This window comes from Dendrobium catenatum, unplaced genomic scaffold (genome assembly GCF_001605985.2).
Source record: "Dendrobium catenatum unplaced genomic scaffold, ASM160598v2 original_scaffold_96786, whole genome shotgun sequence".
NCBI classification, from domain to species: Eukaryota; Viridiplantae; Streptophyta; class Magnoliopsida; order Asparagales; family Orchidaceae; genus Dendrobium; species Dendrobium catenatum.
The window spans coordinates 681,625-701,553 of record NW_021415225.1 but is presented as its reverse complement, the minus strand read 5'-3'; the positions used below and the strand labels follow the sequence as shown (position 1 = coordinate 701,553).

Genomic DNA, 19,929 nt, shown 5'->3' with positions numbered 1-19,929 from the left:
GGGCGACATAAGTCAAGAGGACCGTAGTCGGCGGGCGACGGAGGTCGGAAAGACTGTAGTCTGACGACGAAGATCAGAAGGACAGCGTCAGGTATAAGTACAACAATGGAAAGAAATCCATCTTCGCGTAGACGTCCAGCGAAGTCCGATAACCGGTAGAAGTCCGGCGTCGGGTAAAAACTTGGCGAAGAGTGAAGGTTCGAAATCGGGTAGAAGTCCGATGTCAGTTGGTGGCAAAGGAGAACTCCGGCTTCACTTGGGCGGAGTTTCGGATTCAGGAGGGAACTCTGTTGCAAATTGAGAAGAATTTCAGCATCACGTGGAAGTTGGGAAGAATTCCTGCGTTCTACCGAATATCACGCAGAATCCCGGCGTGTTCGGGCGACAGGAAGAGCTCCGGCGGTGGTCGAGGAGGAGAGGATTCGCCTTTTCCCCTTTTCCTTCTTCTCTCTCTTCACTTGAGTCCCCTTTGTGTAGAATGAGGGCTATATTTATAGTTTTTCTGGAGTGGCATAGCTTGTAAATAGGCGTGAGATCATGGGCGAATTGGGAGTGGTTTGAATGGACGGCCGATATTGAATCCTTTGATCATGCACCGTTCGTTGGACATTTGAAGGCCTTAATGATGTCGGAATTCGGTGATCTTGGGCTCGTTGGATTCGTCTCGTCGAGCCGCTCGATTCGAGTATAAGCTCGTTAAAATCGGAGACCTTTTGGTAACTCAAATTGCAGTTTGAACCTTCCAATAGCGCTTCAGGTCCTTGATTCGGACCCATTTGGACTTGGATTCGGTCGAATTTGGTGTCGTTGGGTTCGTATTTCCGAGACGCTCAGTTTGACTGTAGACTCGCTGAAATCGGAGTTCCGGTGCTTCCGGATTTATTTTTTGAAGTTTCCAACTAGCTTTTGCCTCGAGATTCGTGCCTGATCAAGCTAATTTTGTGATGCCGTATCATATAATATTTATTTAATATTAAATATGGACATTATAAGTTATTGTGATACTTTTTTGTCTAACTAATGCAAAAATTAAATATAAGAAAAATGAATAGACCTTTGGCCTTTGGGAAAGCATTACTTAAAAGAACAATGATAATGCAATACTCCCTTATATTTAAATGGTATTAGACTACTTTCAGTTCACATAATGTATTGAAGAAAATATGCGAATGTGGCCAAAAACTGCAGTCTTAGTTAGCTATGTGGACTATCTAAAAATGAGCTTACGAGCTACAACTAAGCCTGTTAAAATAGCCGATTTAAGGCCGTTAGAGCGAGAGATTATTACGTGCGGCATTTGAACCGTCCGCAGGCGAATTCGGACGCGCCACATCACCCGGATGCACCAGGCCCCGTGGGAAAGCATGACTTAAAAGAACAATGATAATGCAATACTCCCTTATATTTAAATGGTATTAGACTCCTTTCAGTTCACATAATGTATTGAAGAAAATATGCGAATGTGGCCAAAAACTGCAGTCTTAGTTAGCTATGTGGACTATCTAAAAAATGAGCTTACTAGCTACAACTAAGCCTGTTAAAATAGCCGATTTAAGGCCGTTCGAGCGAGAGATTATTACGTGCGGCATCTGAACCGTTCGGAGGCGAATCCGGACGCGCCACATCACCCGGATGCACCAGGCCCCGGGTGACATGGCGCGTTTGGATTCGCCTCCGGACGAATCCGAACACCGCACGTAATAACTTTTTTCATTAGAACACCAAAAATGGAAGATTGTGGGCACCTCGTTTTGATGATTGATAGAATGGAATGATGTAAAGAAGCTGATAGATAGATTCCAAACTTCCCAATAGAATGAATAGATAATTTATTAAGGTCAAAAACAATAAATAATTGGCAAAACAAATGGTTAATAGTAAGAATTTTTCTTAGGATGGAAAACTTATTATAGAGTAGGAGAGGTTTAGCTTATGGCCCAAAGCTCTTACCAACTGGATTAGCTTGAAATATTGAAGTTTAGGAAGATATATCTTTCCCAAAAAGCTGTGCTATCCCTTTTCCCGGATCATCTTGTTTGATTAGGGACTCCCCGACCAAAACCTGCAATAGCAATAGATGTAATTTTCACTACTAAACCCCACAGAAGCTTTTTTTTTTTTTTCTGCACATATCAACTTCAAATAAACCAAAAAAGAGTAAGAATGTGAAGGAAAATAAAATAATACAACAAATATTATTAAATTGTCAGCATATTCATAAAGATTAGAACTGTTGGGAAAAAAAAATTCTTAATTATGTTTTTGTAACAATCCAAAGCACGAGAAAATACACATATTTTAAACTTGAATAATCTAATATGTATTTTACAAGCTATATTCCAGCATTTTATCAAAAAGACTTTTTTGAAGACTTCATGTTTAACCTGTAAAAATAAATTTAGATTAAAATGATATTTTATTCTATTTACCTCATACATTTATACTATAGATTAAAAGACTATTTATATTGGTTTATTACCTCTTGCATTAAGTAACCATAATATTTACTCTTTTTTCAACACATACGTATTGAATAATGATTAATATCAACTTTACTTTTAAATCTTAAATTGAGATTATTTAAATTAAAGTTTACTATTTATTGCTTGTACTTGTTTGGAATTGCTTCAATATTCTTCTACTTTTTACATATAACTTAGATAATCTTGATTTAATTATAATATAAACTATCATGTAAGCATTTGCAACTTTAAGTCTGAATGTTAGGATAAAAAATCATTTCGATATACAACAAATAGTTTATATTATTTCGATAAGCACTTGATACTCACCCTGTATTTCACCAAGAATTATACAACCAACCTCTCTGTTTGAGGTTGTTTGTGCTTGCATGGAATTAGAATTCCAGAATCTAACCATTACTAAAAATTCGAGTATAATACTAAGAGAAATTACCGCATGGGCGCCAGCATTTTGAACAAACGCGATATCTTCAGGAGTAAACAATCCAGACTCTCCCACAACCTGAAACATTAAGAATCAACAGTGAAGGAATATTTTATGAAAAGCATGAAGACATGTAAGAAAAACTTATTGCGATTAACATGGACACAAGCAACATGAATTTTTGTACAGGAGTGGACCACTTCAACAATCTGAAAATATATTAAGTACTTCAGAAATGTCCTCATTAAATGCGATGCTTACGGTTATGCCCTTTTGGCGAATAACCTCGCCTCTTTCTCCCTCTAGAAGCTTTTTTGTGTTGGAAATATCAACCACAAAAGTTTCTGCAGAAAGTAAGATGGTTTTGTTAATGCAACTATAAACAAGAGGTGAACAATTTTCATATCCGAATTAAGGTTTTATCAGGGTTTCCAACAGCTACAAACAAGAAGAAAATGGAGAAAGAATGGATAAGGATGCAAGTCATATAAACAATTTCAATACAAATTTGTTAACGATGAAACAATATCCATGTGCTTCCTGCTTTTTTTATTTAGCCATTGAGCTTCAGCACATCATCATCATCATCATCAACCTTATCCCAAACTAATTGGGGAAACTTAAGGATCCTTTTCCATTCACTGTATCGAGCAACAAAAAAGGTGATAGCTAGTTTGCTCTAGTATTTTACCCTTACTTCTAATAAAATTAACTTTGATCTACCCATACTGACTCCTTGGTATTCCTCAACACATAATTCTATCTCCCCGCCCTACTGGGACAACTACATTTTTGTATTTACATGCCCAAAGCACTAATTACCATTCCCAGTACCGCATCTACAGTAATTCTGACTATTTCACGCACTCTATTTTATTTTATTTAATTTTTTTGAACTGCTTTAGCAGTAGCAGTATCACGCACTCTAATATCATTTATCACTCTATCCATGATAGGCTTCGCTTTATAAGGCTGTTGTCAAAAAAACCTGATGAGAAGTTGTTGATGGAGTTGTGAAAGCTAATCTTGTTTAAGCTATTGATTATGTTTGGTAGAGCTACTGGTTGCTAGCATCGATAAAAGCATGACCAGTTCAACGTTAGCTTCCAAAATCCAAATTCATCAAAACATTATCACTTTATTTACTGTAAAATACCAACACACGAACAAATATATGGCATCAAATATTTTTTGCAGAGTTTCATCTTCTTATGGGTAAATAAACTCCGCGACAACAATGATACAAATACAGCATTCTAGATGAGATATGATGCGAGACCTTGAGTAATTTCATTGTCATTTCATCTAGTTTAAAATTGATTCAAACTTAAAGACAAAAAATAAATATATAACAAGATGCAAAAAAGAAACTCAGCTGGTTTATAGGTCTATTCAACACAATCAGAAGTATGAACATAATGATGATATTTATGATTTTGTTTGGGACAGCTTTCATACTATTTTTTAAAACGACTTTATAGTACAAAAAATTTAAATTCTAAAAAGTTGTTTTAGAAAGCAAAAAGAAAGCTGACCCAAATGAAGCCTATATAAAAATTATAAAGGTAGCTGAATGGTAAAATGCTTGTATTTAGCTTATTCAAAAAAGTAATACTAAAAGAAGACTTGTACACAAAACGAAGAAATATGACTTGATCAAATGGATGTTTATCTGGTTACAAGGAATAACCTTGAACCACCAATCCAACAACTTCGTGGACTTTCCCAGCTCCAGCCAAGGTAGAGTAGCTACATCGCATGGCCATATGGGATACCGACCCTCCTTGCCAATGTGGAATAGCCTTCACAGACCCTCCTCATCCACAACACAACCCCTCAAAAATTGAAAAGCTTGATGGGTGTAATTACCTTCGTGATCGCAATCCCAATTTTTCTGGCATTGCAGCCATAAACTCAAATTTCTTCCTCTCCAATTTTTGGTCATTGTCATCTCACGATCCTTATCATGACCCTTGTTGCACTTAAGCGAGGCTATATTCCTCGGGTTATTACTAGTTTGTAATAGTGTAATATGCGGGGTATTTAGGTTTTTTTCTTTCTTTCAAAATACAAATCTCAGGAATACAATGCCGAACATGAAACTTGTCTAAGACTCATTTCTTCCATCATTGACAAAATTTTCAAGAATATCACACATGTGTGATCCAAATAACCATCACATAATTAAAAAAATAATAATTTTTAAAAGCAATGCATGGAGATATGACATCCAAATGAAGCTTTTAATTTTACAAATATCCATAGTAATTCTCTTGTTTCTACCTCACTCACTTAGCTATCAATGAATTTTTTTTTTCTTATCAACGTGAAAAGGTTAGAGTAGCTCCAATGGAAGGTAAGATTAGAGAGAGTCGCCTTAGATGATTTAGTCATTGTTAGACCGATCCATTGGACCGTTCCAGCCGGTCCACACGGGACCAACTCAGGCGGAGAACAGGCGGAGAATTCCGCCTGTTCTGTAGGCCGATCGGGCCGCCGAAGCTTAGGGGACCATTTTGGAAGGCTTTTTGAGGAAATTGGGAGAGAAATTTGAATGTAGGGATTGTTTAGGGATTTCCTTTTGATTTATATGCATTAAATAGTTAATTTTCCTAGGGTTTGGGTACCTTGAATTTGGCTGAAATTTGAGATCACTTAGAATAAGGTTTTTCTTTGGGCTTTAGCGGCGTCTAGAGATTTGGGAGAGATCGATCCTCCTCTCGAATTGAGGATCAATTGTATCTTGCTATTTTATGTTTTCCTTTCATCAAATAATACAAATTATCTACTGTTTTCGTGATTTTGTGCGGATTTTTGTGAAGATTTCTCGCTGTTTTTCAGAGATTGATAGGAAATACTTGAGATCTACAAGTGTTTCCTATCAAATTGGTGATGGGGACATCAGCAGCGATTTTGACACATGTACCTTCAGGAGATGCGGGAGATCGACGGCCACGATCATGATTTGTATTTTCATCATTTTATGTAGTAGTTTATTTTTATTTTATGTTTTTCCGTTTTTACCCTTATGGGTATTTGGTAGCTATTGCAGCCCAAGGGGCATTTTAGTACTTTATTTTCTTTGTCATTTTGAGGCCTATTTATATGGCCCATTTCTCATGTAAGAGTTAGTTTTGAATGAATGAAAATTTGCTCTCTTTGTTCTCTTTGTGAGTGCATGAAAAGATCTCTTAGTGAGTTCTTCCTCTGAGATCTCTTAGTGAGTTCTCTAGTTTTATTTTATTTTGCTTGTTCATCATCTCCCTCTCATTAGAAGCTCCACAAAAATCCCCTTCCCCTAACCCCACCGCCGGCCCTTCCTTGGATCTTGCCGCCGGCCACCACCACCATCCCGGCCAACCACCTCCCCGACGCTCCTTTCCCCCATCCGGCCCACTCCCCTCCCTCATCCAATGTTGAATTTGAAATTTAGACTTCAAATTTTGAATTCTTTCCAAATTTGGAATTCCAAATTAGGAAAGTTTGCATGATTGAATCAAATTTCAATTTACTTTAATTTGGAGTTTTCAAATCCTTGTCCACATCATACACCTAAATTTGGAAAACTCTTCTCCCTCTCTCCCCTTGGTTATGAATTTGAAATTCAAATTCCAAGAGGTATTGATTACCTTCCAAATATAACTCCTAAATTTTAGGCCATCTTCATAATGAGATTTCAATCCTAATTTTGAAATTCAAAAGCAGCCTAACGTTACATGTATTTTAGGAAACTCTTGCCATACATTAAACCTGAAATTTCAATCCAGATTTCTTATTAAATCTGCTGTAATTGTGGGCCCCATTTTATTTAATACCCAGCCCCCCTCTCTCCCCCATATGGCCGGCCACCTCACCATTATTGCCTCTCTCTAATTGCCACCTCATTACCATTTAAACACCTCTTAATTACCTCCCCTCTCCACGTAATTACAGTTTTTTATTTCAAATTTCTAACCTGACATTTGAAATCAATTATTCCTTCTCACCTCCGCCTCCCCAAGTCCCGCCCAAAGCCCAAACTCCCTCTGTCCTGACGTTTGGCTTGCTGCCCCCTTACGCCAGCAGGAAGACCTTGCTGTCCAGCACACTGGATGCCCACAAGTTGATGTCCCGAGCTTCCAGCAGCCTAGAAGAGCCATCCAACGTCTCTTGCACCTTCATGGTTGCTGTCCAAGATCTGTCCAAGACCAAACTGCTGCTGTCCAGAGGAATTCGGCATCTCTTCCTGCTGTCCAGCCAGTCGGGAGAGCTTCGAATGCTGTCCTAAAGTTTCCGATTGCTGTCCACCACATCAAGAAGGGTTTTGGTTGCCGTCTACTTCATCTCAAGCATCCAAACAGCCACTAAAGCTTCATGTCTTCTATTTCTTTGGGTAAACTCATCATCCGACCCTTTTATCTTTGTAGCTACTTATCTATTGTTGTGATATCTTGATTCATGAAAATCATGCTAATCCTCTCCGCTAAAACCTAGTAATTGGATGAGTTGTGTGAGGGATCTTCTCATAGCAACTAATCTTATTGTTAGTCTAGGGATATTTGTGGAAAACCATTCATGTACGCAACGTTAGATTGACTTGATTGTTATATGATCTTAACTCTTACCCGTGTGATTCAACCGTAAGCTCGTCTTTCCGTTCTTAATGTTTTATCTCATCGTTCAAATTATTATAAAGATATAATTATGTGTTCTATCTAAAATTAAGCGTGCAAGATTTCATTATGAAACCCATCATCGCATGTACGTTCCACATCAATTGGTATCAGAGCAAGTCTTGGGACCATTCGTGGGCTGTTTTGGGTGAATTTTGGCGGCTGATTTTTGGACGGGAACGGACAAAGTGCTGTTTTTGTATTTCAAATCTGGAATTTTTGGATTTACAAAAGTTCATATCGAGATGGCGGCCAAGAAAGTTGATGCGCTAGAAGAGATGCTTGAAGGGGAGATGAACCAAATCAAGAGAAGGGTGGAGGAAAGGATTTCATCCATTGAAGGACAAGTAGCCGATCTTCGGGACATGATGAAGAAAATTTTGGAAATTCAAAATCACACAGCAGCTTCCGTGACAAAAGAGGAGGAAAGAAAAAACACGAATTCAGAAATTCGTAGGGAGGAAGACGAGGTGAAAATCATGGAGGTAGAAAGAAGAAAACCCTTTATGGAGCCTTTCCAGAGGGAGGATGGAGGAGGTAGGTATGGAGAAAGGCATGAGTATAGAGGGACGGAGCAAAGGGGTGCTAATTGGGAACGTCGGGAGGTACACTATGGTCGCCAAGGTGCTGATTTTGAAGGAAGAAGAGGGGAATTCAAAGGTGGTTTGGGCTATGGAAGGGCAAGAGAAAACCGGGAGACGTGGGGTGGGCCGAGCACTTGGGAGAAGAGAAGCTATGGAGAAATAAGAGGAATGGTGGAGATCAGAAGGTAAGGAAGTTGAAGATTCCTATCTTCGAGGGGGAGGATGCGTATGAGTGGATATATAAGGTGGAGAGGTACTTTGCTGTTAATGGGCTAACAGAGGAGAAGTTGACAGCAGCAGGCCTATGTTTGGAGGAGAAGGCACTGTCATGGTACCAGTGGAAAGACCAGAGGAGACCTATAAGGGACTGAAGGGAATTCAAGGACTGCATAATAGAATGTTTCCAAACCGACCAGGGAAGAGATTTCTAAGAGCAGTTCTTTGCTCTGGCACAGGAGGGATCAATAGCAGACTACCGGGAGCAGTTTGAGCACCTAGCCAGTAGGGTGGAGCGATTATCATATACAGTATTGGAGGAGAACTTCATGAAGGGGTTGAAGGCAGAGATCCGAGCGACAGTGAAAGTTCTGATGCCTAGTGACTTGGGGGAGGCCATGAATTTGGCATAGCTAGTGGAAAATCAGAAGAATCTGGAGAATGGGGTCAGGAGGCTCTTAAAGGATGACGACTACTCTTCTAGCACCCAAGGGGCCTGCATCAGGCAACATTAATGAGACCACTAGGGAGAATCCAGTAGGAGGAGGGAGTGGGGAAAATTTCAAGAGGTTGATATAGAAGGAGATGCAGGAGAAGAGGGCAAAGAAGTTGTGTTTCACATGCGAAGAGAAGTATACACCAGGACATCGGTGCAATGATCGAACTCTTTAGGTTTTCATCGTCTGTGATGACGAGGAAACTGATGAGGGAGGTGAGGGGGAGTTGAAGGAAAAGATGGAGAAGAAGTTGCATTTGGATTTGACCGAGGTTTCCCTGAACTCAGTGGTAGGATTCACTACAAATCATACCATGAAGATGAAGGGGGAGATAGAGAGCAGGATGGTGGTGGTGTTAATTGATAGTGAGGCTACCCACAATTTCATTTCCACTCAGGCATCGACCAATTGGGAGTAAAATTTGTGGACACTGGTTATTATGGGGTGATGATGGGTACAGGGAAAGTGGAGAAAGGCCAGGGGATCTGTAAAGGAGTGGTGTTGACCATCCAGGGGATTCAGGTAAGGGAGGACTTTCTTCCAATAGAATTAAGAAGTATTGATGTCATCTTGGGGATGAAGTGGTTGCCTATGTTGCACCGATACACCTATTTATGAAGGCGTGCTGTATCCGATACACCGATACACGGATACGCCTCTGATATTCCGCCGATACGTTTCGGATACTCCAAAGCCGTATCCAATTAAAATATTATTTAATTTCAAAAGGACACGCGTATCCGATACGCGTGTCCATTAAAAAACAAAAAGAAATCCAAAAAAAAAGTGTCATATTTACTTCCGCGGTTGCGAGCAAGATTCTCTCATTTCCGAGATGGATTTGAGTCTCTTGATGATATGAAAATATTAAAAACTATTAATCTTTCACTTGATGAGCCTGAATTAGAAGCTATGATATTTATTGAAGATTATATGGAAGTTCAAAGACAAACCAATGAAGAAGATAATTATATCATTCCTTCTATTGAATAGTTGAAACTTCATGTGCTAGATAATTTATGTTTATGCTTTTGTTGTTGTACTAGACATTTAATACTTACTTATATTTTGATATTATAAGCTACAATGCTACAAATGAAGTTGTTGCCATTTTTTTTTGTAATTTCAAATATTATGTTTTGATTGCTTTCTTAATTTTTATGTATGATTTATAAATTATAATGTCGTGTCCGCGCCGTACCCGTATCCTGTATTTTTAAGAATTGACGTGTCCCATATCCGTATCGTATCGTATCCGTGTCGCCGTATCCGTATCGGTGCAACATAGGTGGTTGCAAACCTTGGGGGAGACCAATGATAATTGGAGAGCACTCACGATGAAATTAATGTTGGACGGGAGAAAGGTATAGTTATAAGGGGAGATGCAGGGCCATCCAAAGCCATGGTATCACTTAAGACCATAGTTAGAGACCTAAAAGAGGTAGGGGAAGATTATCTGGTGGGACTACATAGGCTAGAGGTGATCAGACTGGAGGAGGGAGGGGATGTCTCTTTCAGTGCAGGCCTTGATTCAGCAATTCGGTAAGGTTCTTCAGTCACCTCAAGGATGACCACCTCCATGGGAACACAAGCATATTTCCACCTTGAGGACAAGATGGATCTTTGGGAGGGGGTATTGTTAGACCGGTCCATTGGACTGGTCCAGCCGGTCCACATAGGACCGGTTCAGGCGGAGAACAGGCGGAGAATTTCGCCTATTGCGTAGGCTGATCGGGCCGCCGAAGCTTAGGGGACCATTTTGGAAGGTTTTTTGAGGAAATTGGGAGGGAAATTTGAATGTAGGGATTGTTTAGGGATTTCCTTTTGATTTGTATGCATTAAATAGTTTGTTTTCATAGGGTTTGAGTATCTTGAATTTGGTTGAAATTTGAGATCTCTTAGAATAAGATTTTTCTTTGGGCTCTAGCGGCGTCTAGAGATTTGGGAGAGATCGATCTTCCTCTCGAATTGAGGACTAATTCTATCTTGCTATTTTATGTTTTCCTTTCATCAAATAATACAAATTATCTACTGTTTTCATGGTTTTGTGCGAATTTTTGTGAAGATTTCTTGCTGTTTTTCGGAGATTGATAGGAAATACTTGAGATCTACAAGTGTTTCCTATGAGTCACATAAAACGGCAGCCCTCCGATGACCCGGTTAGGAGAGTAAATGTATTAGATTTGGCTTATGCTAATAAAGCTAGAGGTAGACCTAAAAGATATGATCGAAAAATATTAGAAACAACATTTCATTATTAGATTCAAATAAAAAATTGACTCTTAACACAACACAATAGGGGGAAAGGATTCATATAGTCGACCCCATGTAGTGGGATAAAGGCTTTGATGTTGCTGCTGTTGTAACAAGTTAGATTTTTATAACAATATGACTAATTTAATTATAATTTAAAAAAATCATCTTTAAGTCTTAATGATATTTTCTTACTATTTAAAGTAATTCTTTATTTTAGCCATCGATTAACTTTAGAAATAAAATCATCTATATTCTTTTGTATGATAAATCAAAAGTTCTAAAAACCCTAATTAGCCTAATTGAACCTTGGTTGAGCCAATTGGACTCAGAACAACCCTAATTAGCTCTTGATCATGTTAATTAGGATCCTTAACCTTAATCAAGCTTATTTTTATCACACAATGATGTTGGTTTAACTGAATATGATTTTTTGTGCATCACATTGCATAGCTTAAGCTTCCAAGTTGAGCAAAATTGAACTCGATTAGGTCACATGCCCAATCTAAAATCCAATTTCAATTAAACAGGAACTCTAAATTGATCATGAAGTCCAATTTGGCCACAACACATTAAGTTGCTAGCTCAAGCCTGAAACAATGTTTGGAATGGTCTTAACTCACATTTTAATGTTTCTTAGCTTAGAAGCAAGCTCAAACCCATGCCCAAAACTTGATTCTAATCCATAACCTAGCTCATGATTAAGCCCAAAGTTCATCAACCACTTTATTGACCTCAAGCTTAATTTGAGCCAATTTTAACCTCTAGATCCAATGACCAATTGGGCCTCTTACTTATGATGAATCAAGCAAAATAACTATTAAAACATACTTTTGCTCGAAGCTAATTGAGACTCAAGCTTTCAATCATCCAAATCAGGGTTGAGTTCAAGCTTAATTTAGTAATAGTTGTTAGTGGGTGCATTATGTTTAGGGATTCGATATATTGTACTAATATATTCTTCTCATAAAGGATGGTTAGAAGTAAGGATAAAGCTACATCATGTCATAGAAAATATCCAACGGGAAACATAACACTTAGGTGAATGTAGGGGGAAGTGATAAAACATATATCTATCTAAAATGCAATTACTGTGATAAAGTTGTGAACGGTGGTGTGACTAGGATGAAGGACCACATTTCAGGGTCTCACAAGAATGTTGCTCCATGCTCCAAAGTTTCTGATACTGTAAGGGAGAAGATAAAGTCATACATGAATAAGTTTACCACATCAAAACATCTTGCACAAAATCAATTTGAGGACAGAGTTGATGTTGGCTCTTACTACGGGAGTGAACGCAGCGTTAGGGATTCATCTTCTTTGATGAAGCCCATTTCATCTAGGGGTGCTAAAGGGCCTATGAATCATTATATGGTGGACACATTAGAGGATATGCCTCCTATGTTAATAAAAATAATATTGTGATTTGGGAAAGATAGAGTTGAACTATATTTCATGTTGTCTTATTATTGGGATATTTTGATTTCACTTCATATCTTGTGCATTTTTATGTTTTATATATTATATACTCATTAGTATATACAAAATTTATCATTTTATGTTTACGCAATTTTTTGATTTTGAGGCTTATGCCTCAAAGCGCCTTGAGGCTTGCACCTCGCCTCACTAACGAAAAACGCCTCAATACCCGATTACGCAATTTTAAGCATTGATCTTATCTCATCCTTCCCACCCACCCACTTTTTCTCACTCTACACCTTTTTCTCTCTGCACTTCACCTAAACCAAGAAAACCCATCCCATCTTTCCCTACTTTTTTTAATTTTCAATAAACAAGCCCTTATTTTACTTTCTCTACCTTAACCTACCAATGATCCCCGCCTTTCTCCCATGATAATTGTCACTTTCCTTTCTCCACTTTTGATAAGAACTAAGCCATACATGGAGACTCAACTTATCTTATATATAAGAGCTTGAGAGTTTGGGAAACACTTGTAAATCTCAAGTATTTCCTATAAATTTTTGTAAAAGAGCGATAATTCATAACAACAATCCGCACAAAATCACAAAAAATAGTAGAAAATTTGTATTATTTGATAAAAGGAACACAAAAAATAGCAAGATACACTTGATCCTCAATTCGAGAGGAGGATCGATCTCTCCCAAATCTCTAGACGCCGCTAGAGCCCAAAGAAAACCTAAATCTAAGATATCTCAAATTTCAGCCAAATTCAAGATACCCAAACCCTAGGAAAACCAACTATTTAATGCATACAAATCAAAAGAAAATCCCTAAACAGCCCCTACGTTCAAATTTCCCTCTCAGAGCCCTTAAAAAAACATCCTAAAAGGCTCTTTGGAATCGGGCGACTCGTTCAACGCATACAGACAGGCGGGAGAGTCCGCCTGTTTCGCGTCTTGGTCGGTCCTGCGTGGGCCGGCTAGACCGGTCTAACAATACTCCCCTCCCGAAGATTCATCATGTCCTCAAGGTGGAGATATACTCGTGTTCCCGTGGAGGTGGCCATCCTTGATGTGGCTGAAAATCCTTACCAAATTGCTGACTCAAGGGTTGCACCAAAAGAGAAACATTCCCTCCCTCCTCCAATCTGATTGCATCTAACCTGTGTAGTCCCACCATATAATCTTTCCCCACCTCTTGTATGTCCCTAACCATGGTCTTAAGTGATGTCATGGCTTTGGATAGCCCTGCATCTCCCCTTATAACCACCTTTCTCCCATCCACCATTAATTCCATCGTGAGTGCTCCCCAATTGTCCTTGGTTTCCCCCAAGGTTTGCAACCACTTCATCCCCAGGATGACATTAGTGCTTCCTAACTCTAGTGGAGAAAGTCCTCCCTTACTTGAATCTCCTGGATGATCAACACCACTCCTCTACAGATCCCTTGGCCTTTCTCTACCTTCCATGTACCCATCATCACTCCATAACAACTGGTGTCCACCAACTTCACTCCCAATTGGTCAACGACCTGAGTAGAAATAAAATTGTGGGTAGCCCCACTATCAATTAACACCACCACCTCCATGCCTTTTATCTCCCCCTTCACCTTCATGATATGATTCGTGATGAATCCTACCACTGAGTTCAAGGAAACCTCAACCAAATCCAAGTGTAGCTTCTCCTCCCTCTCCTCCTCACCACCCTCCTCAATTTCCTCGTCAACGCAGACGGTGAGAACCTGAAGAGTTCGGTCCTTGCACCGATGCCCTGGCGTATACTTCTCCTCGCACCTGAAACACAACCCCTTTACCCTCTTCTCCTGCATCTCCTTCTCTGTCAGCCTCTTGAAATTTTCCCCACTCTCTCCTCCTACTGGCTTCTCCCTGGTGGTCTCATTAATGTTGCCCAAGGCAGGCCCCTTGAGCGCTAGAAGAGTGGTCGTCGTCCTGTAAGAGCCTCCTGAGCTATTGCTCTTAGCTCCCTTTTCTAGATTCTTCTGATTTCCACTAGCTGGGAAAACTTCATGGCCTCCCCTAAGTCATGAGGCATCAAAACCTTCACTGCTGCTCGGATCTCTACCTTCAACCCCTTCATGAAGTTCCCCTCCAATACCGTATCTAATAATCGTTCCACCCTACTAGCTCGGTGCTCAAACTGCTCCCGGTAGTCTGCTACTGATCCCTCCTGTGCCAGAGCAAAGAACTGCTCATAAAAATTTCATCCCTGGTTAGTTTGGAAATGTTCTATTATGCAGTCCTTGAATTCCCTCCAATTCCTGATAGGTCTCCTCTGGTCTCTCCACTGGTACCATGACAGTGCCTTCCCCTCCAAGCATAGGCCTGCTGCTATCAGTTTCTCCTATGATAGCCCATTAACGGCAAAGTACCTCTCCACCTTATAGATCCACCCATACGCATCCTCCCCCTCAAAGATAGGCATCTTCAACTTCCTCACCTTCCTATCTCCACCATTCCCCCTAATTCTCCTATAGCTTCTCCTCTCCCAAGTGCTCGGCCCACCCCACCTCTCCCGGTCTTCCCTTGCCATGCCATAGCCCAAACACCCTTCGAATTCCCCTCTTCTTCCTTCAAAATCAGCACCCCGATGGCCGTAAAACCCCTCACGGTGTTCCCAATCAACCCCTCTTTGCTCCACTCCCTCATAGTGATACCTTTCCCCATGTCAATCTCCTCTTTCCTCCTTATGAAAAAGCTCAACATAGGGTCTTCTTCTTCCCCCTTCCACGATTTTCAACTCTTCTTCCTCCTTACGGATTTCATAATTGGTGTTCTTCGCTTCTGCATTAGGGTTTAGGGTGCGTGAAGCTTCATAATTGGTGCCCTTCGCTTCGGATGCCGACGTTTGTTCTTGAAGCTCCAGCATTCTTTTCATCATATCCCTGAGATCGGCCACCTGCCCCTCCATGGAGGAAAGAAACCTGCCCCTCCATGGAAGAAATTCTTTCCTCCACAGTTTCTTTGATGTGATTCATCTCTCATTCGAGTCTCTCCTCCAAAGCATTAACTTTCTTGGCCGCCATTATAATCTGGAGTTTTGTAAATCCAAAAATTCCGGATTTGAATTACAAAAACAGCAATTCCGTCCCTTCCCGACCAAAAATCGGACGCCAAACTTCGCCAAAATCAACCCACGAACGGTCCCAAGACTTGCTCTGATACCAATTTGATAGGAAACACTTGTAAATCTCAAGTATTACCTATCAATCTTCGTAAAACAGCGAGAATTCTTCACAACAATCCGCACAAAATCACAAAAAATAGTAGAAAATTTTTATTATTTGATGAAAGGAACACGGAAAATAGCAAGATACACTTGATCCTCAATTCGAGAGGAGGATCGATCTCTCCCAAATCTCTAGACGCTGCTAGAGCCAAAAGAAAACCTAAATCTAAGATATCTCAAATTTTAGCCAAATTCAAGATACCCAAACTCTAGGAAAACCAACTATTTAATGCATACAAATCAAAAGAAAATCCCTAAACATTCCCTATATTCAAATTTACCTTTCAAAGCCCTAAAAAAAACTTCCTAAAAGGCTCTTTGGAACCGGGCGACTCGTCCGACGCATACAGACAAGAGGGAGAGTCCGCCTGTTTCGCGTCTTGGCCGGTCCTGCGTGGACCGGCTGGACCTGTCTAACAGAGTTCCTCTCAAAACAAAATGACTTCTGATATAAGAGAATCCATTACATTGCCAAGACAAGAGTGCAAAAGTAAACACCGTAGCACTTCTACTTTGGGCCAGTGATCTTGTATGCATTGGGCTAGTGTTTTTGTTTTGTTTTATAATCAAAGATGGCCACCATAGTCTTTGTACTCCAAGGCTTGATGCATATGGCTTCATAAAGATCATAATCAAATCTTTGCACTCAATAGTATCATCCCCAAAGTTCGAAGAATTACCTCGGGTTTCTATGCCCGAAGAAAACACTACTGCATTTTGGTTTATCTAATGGCATATGTCAATGAAATACAAATTGATATGGCACGAGATTTTGCTGGTGCCCTGATCAATGCTTAAAGATAATAAAATTTTTGACAAACTCTCGTAGGTGGATTATGAATATAGAATCTCCATGACGTTCATTTTGACGATGCATCATTGGTGTTGAAATCAAAGTTGTAAGTGAATAATGAAAAAGAGGACGTTAAAGAATTATAATAAAAAAAAGATAAAAATCAAATAAAATCAAATGAAAATAGCTCAGTAATGATGAAAGGTCACTTAAAATAGCCTTTAATTTCATCCCCGTGCAAATCAACATTGGAGTCCCGATTAAAGGGAACATATAGATATGACAACAAATCCTCCGCCACACGGTTAATCATCTCAACAAAAATGAATAGACTTAAATACCTCCCTCGAGTCAAATATTTGATATAAACTGCAACATCAAAAAATGCCTCACAATAACAAATCCATACCCATCCATCTCGTTTCAAGTACTCCTCTTACAAAGTGGATCTAAAATTTATCCCAAAATTGGTGAATTGGTCATGTCAAGCCTCCAAGCTAGAATCAATACCTAATATATGCACTCGGGCCTGCTTCATGACTTTAATTCAATTTTAGCATGAATAGGTCAAGGCAAGCTAAGGAATATTTGGTGGTCATTTACTCGAACTTCTGAGCTACGGTCAGCTAAGCCTGTAAACTAAATACATTTTTTATATAAGGCAAATAAATGAACCTCACCATGAAATAGAGAATGCCCATTAGCATGTTGTCACTTTGATATAATTGGGATATATCATAGTAGGTCATTCATGATTTTTAATTAGAATCTTTACAGGAATATTTATAAGCCCTCCATAGTTAGTAGATTGGATCCACTAGATCAACGGGATAACAAAATTATGAGATCTTAGTCGAGTGAATCGTTCATACCATTGATTCCCTCGATGTAAATTAAGCTCAAAAACATCGTTGGAAACCTCAATCCCCCAAAACCAAAATAAAAGCAGTCAATTCACCATCTTGCAAGGCAAAATCTATAGGTAAATAAGTTAAAATGCTTTTAAATTCTACTGTTGCTCTATCTTCCTACAACTGCAAAAAGTGGAAGGTGGCCTCTAACGCCCATTCAGAAGCCCATGTTGGCCCTTGTTCCACTAAACTATTCCATAATATGATGCCATGACCCACATGTTCCGTTTATATGTACATACCATATGTTGATTCCATTGTTTTATAATTTCAATGTAAATTTACAGTGTCATTGATCTAAAACTATGTATGAATGTAATGAATTTTGTAAGATCTTGCACAACTTTTGATTAGTGAATAACGAAGAAAACTACAAGCATTTAAAACAACATAATAAAACGTAAGAGGGGTCATGCCCGCTTAGGCTAAATCACATAAAAAGAGATTTGAAACTTCAAAATAATTTAGAAAACAACATCATGCCAGAATAGTAGCTTCAATAAAAATTCCTAGTATAATAATGAGATTAGTAAGCACATGAATACGCTAAAAAATCATATATTTACTAAGCTTAGCAGAAACAGGAGACGGTTAGCCTTCGTGACTACAATCAAACCACGAGAAAAGTTAGATTCAAGAAGTAAGAGAAAAGGGGAACATAGGAAACCTTCGTCAAGGATCGGTGGCGATCCTCCACTCGACGATATCCAATTGCTCTTCAATAGCTTCCACCAAGCTATCCAAGATTCGCTCGATGTAATTTTCCACCGTGTGGTCGACCCTTGGAAAGGTTGAATGTAAGATGCACACAGACCCGTGCTCGTCGTAGGAGAGGCCGTATTCAATTTTTGGATCGGCCATTCATGAATGCTCGATGATAAAGTCTTCCCAAGGGTTGCTAATACTCTGGAAAATCGTTGACGAGAAAGAAATTTCTCTAGAATTGGTGGTGGTAGGAGGCCAGCCAAGGGAGAAGAGATCTAACGGACTTTGTTGTTGAACTTGAGAGAGAGAAGAAATAAATCCTGAAATAATTCAGATTTTGGAGAGAAGAGGGATTGGAATTTAAAATAATTCCAAAAGGGAAAGAGAGAGGGGAGGGGCGGCGGCAAGGGGGGAGGGATTACAATTTGATTCCAAAGTTAGGAGAGCTTTCTTTGGAAACAAATTAATTAAAAGGGTTTAAGGAAAATTCGGCTATGGGGGTGGGGGGTGATATTTAGAAACACTCCCAAGAGGAGCTAGAGGGGATTTAGGAAGTAAATCCAAAAACTTCCTATAGGGGCCGGCAGCATGCATGGATCAAGGGGCAATTAATGGGAGGAGTTAAGGCTTCTTTAATTTAGTTTTAAGAATTAGAAAAGTAATAAATCAAATCCAATTTGAATTTAAAATTCAAAATGATTTAATTTAGATACTTTCCTAAAATAGATGAACTAAATTAGGAAAGTATTTTGAAATTCAAATTTAGACGATTTAAATTTCGAATTGTTTCCAAATTGTATTCACCAAATTAGGAAACCCCAGGATGAAGTGGGAAGTGGTGAGGCCGGCGACAAAGGGGTAAGGCCAAAGGGTTTTGAAGGGATGGGGTGTGGAGAATTTGGGAGGTGGGAGGGAAAATCGGGTAGGGGGTCGGCGGCAATGGAGTTGGTGGGCCTTGGCCAACGGCTAGGTGGTGGGAGATGGGGTTGAGGGGAGAAAACGATAGGAAACCACGAACCCGGCCGCCTTCAAGGTTGGTGGGTGATGCGCCGATCTCCCTCTCCAAGGGATCTCTCTCTGATCTCTCAAGCTCTCTCAAGAACTTTAACAAGAAAACAAAATTCTCAAATAATCATTCATTAACTTCAAAAGAAAGTAAGGATGGCTATATAAAGCCTCATACAAAGGACTCAAAGACAAAAGACACTAATGCCCCTTGGGCTTACATATGACATTCCTTTGCTAGAAGGGTACAACGGGAAATGAAATAAAATCAAATAAACAAATACAACGAAACATAATAAGACAATACATAAATCAAGAGTACAATGACTCAATCGTGGCAGTAGATCGGCGGTCGCGCCTCTGATAAACCTTCCATAATCTGATGTCCCCATCAGTCATACTACTCTTAATGAAGTTTCATCATGCTCCTAAAATAGTATACCTATCAGAAAGCTCTTCACCCCAAAAAATGACTAACGTGGTGAATTCCTTGCTTATTTGAAAATAACTTGAAAAGAGCATTAGTTTAAGCCTTTACATTTCAGAATAGAGCAAATTGAAATCAAAAGAAGTCTGGTACCATCCTGAAGTGAATTTGGTGAAGTATACAGTACAAAACTTCATTGGATCAGAGAAAAAGAGAAGTTCAAAACGTAAATAATGAAGAAGCAGAGTAAGTTAGGAAAAGGAAAACGAGAGATAAAATTTAACTAGGAAAAGATGAAGAATAATCAGGGTTG

At 39.4% G+C, this 19,929-nt stretch overlaps 1 protein-coding gene across 2 annotated transcripts in view; it reads right to left on the bottom strand.

Annotated features, from left to right (window-relative positions):
- Positions 1-1,791: 1,791 nt before the first annotated feature.
- The window catches only part of LOC110109007 (indole-3-glycerol phosphate synthase, chloroplastic), a 39,876-nt gene continuing 21,738 nt past the window's right edge, over positions 1,792-19,929 (bottom strand). For both annotated transcript variants that reach the window (XM_020839897.2, XM_020839898.2), the window contains exons 8-10: positions 3,169-3,251; positions 2,917-2,985; positions 1,792-2,062 (exon numbers count right to left, since the gene is read on the bottom strand). In XM_020839897.2, coding sequence (XP_020695556.1) covers positions 1,979-2,062; positions 2,917-2,985; positions 3,169-3,251 — 236 coding nt within the window. In that variant the 3' untranslated portion in view covers positions 1,792-1,978. The remainder of the gene's footprint in view (positions 2,063-2,916; positions 2,986-3,168; positions 3,252-19,929) is intronic.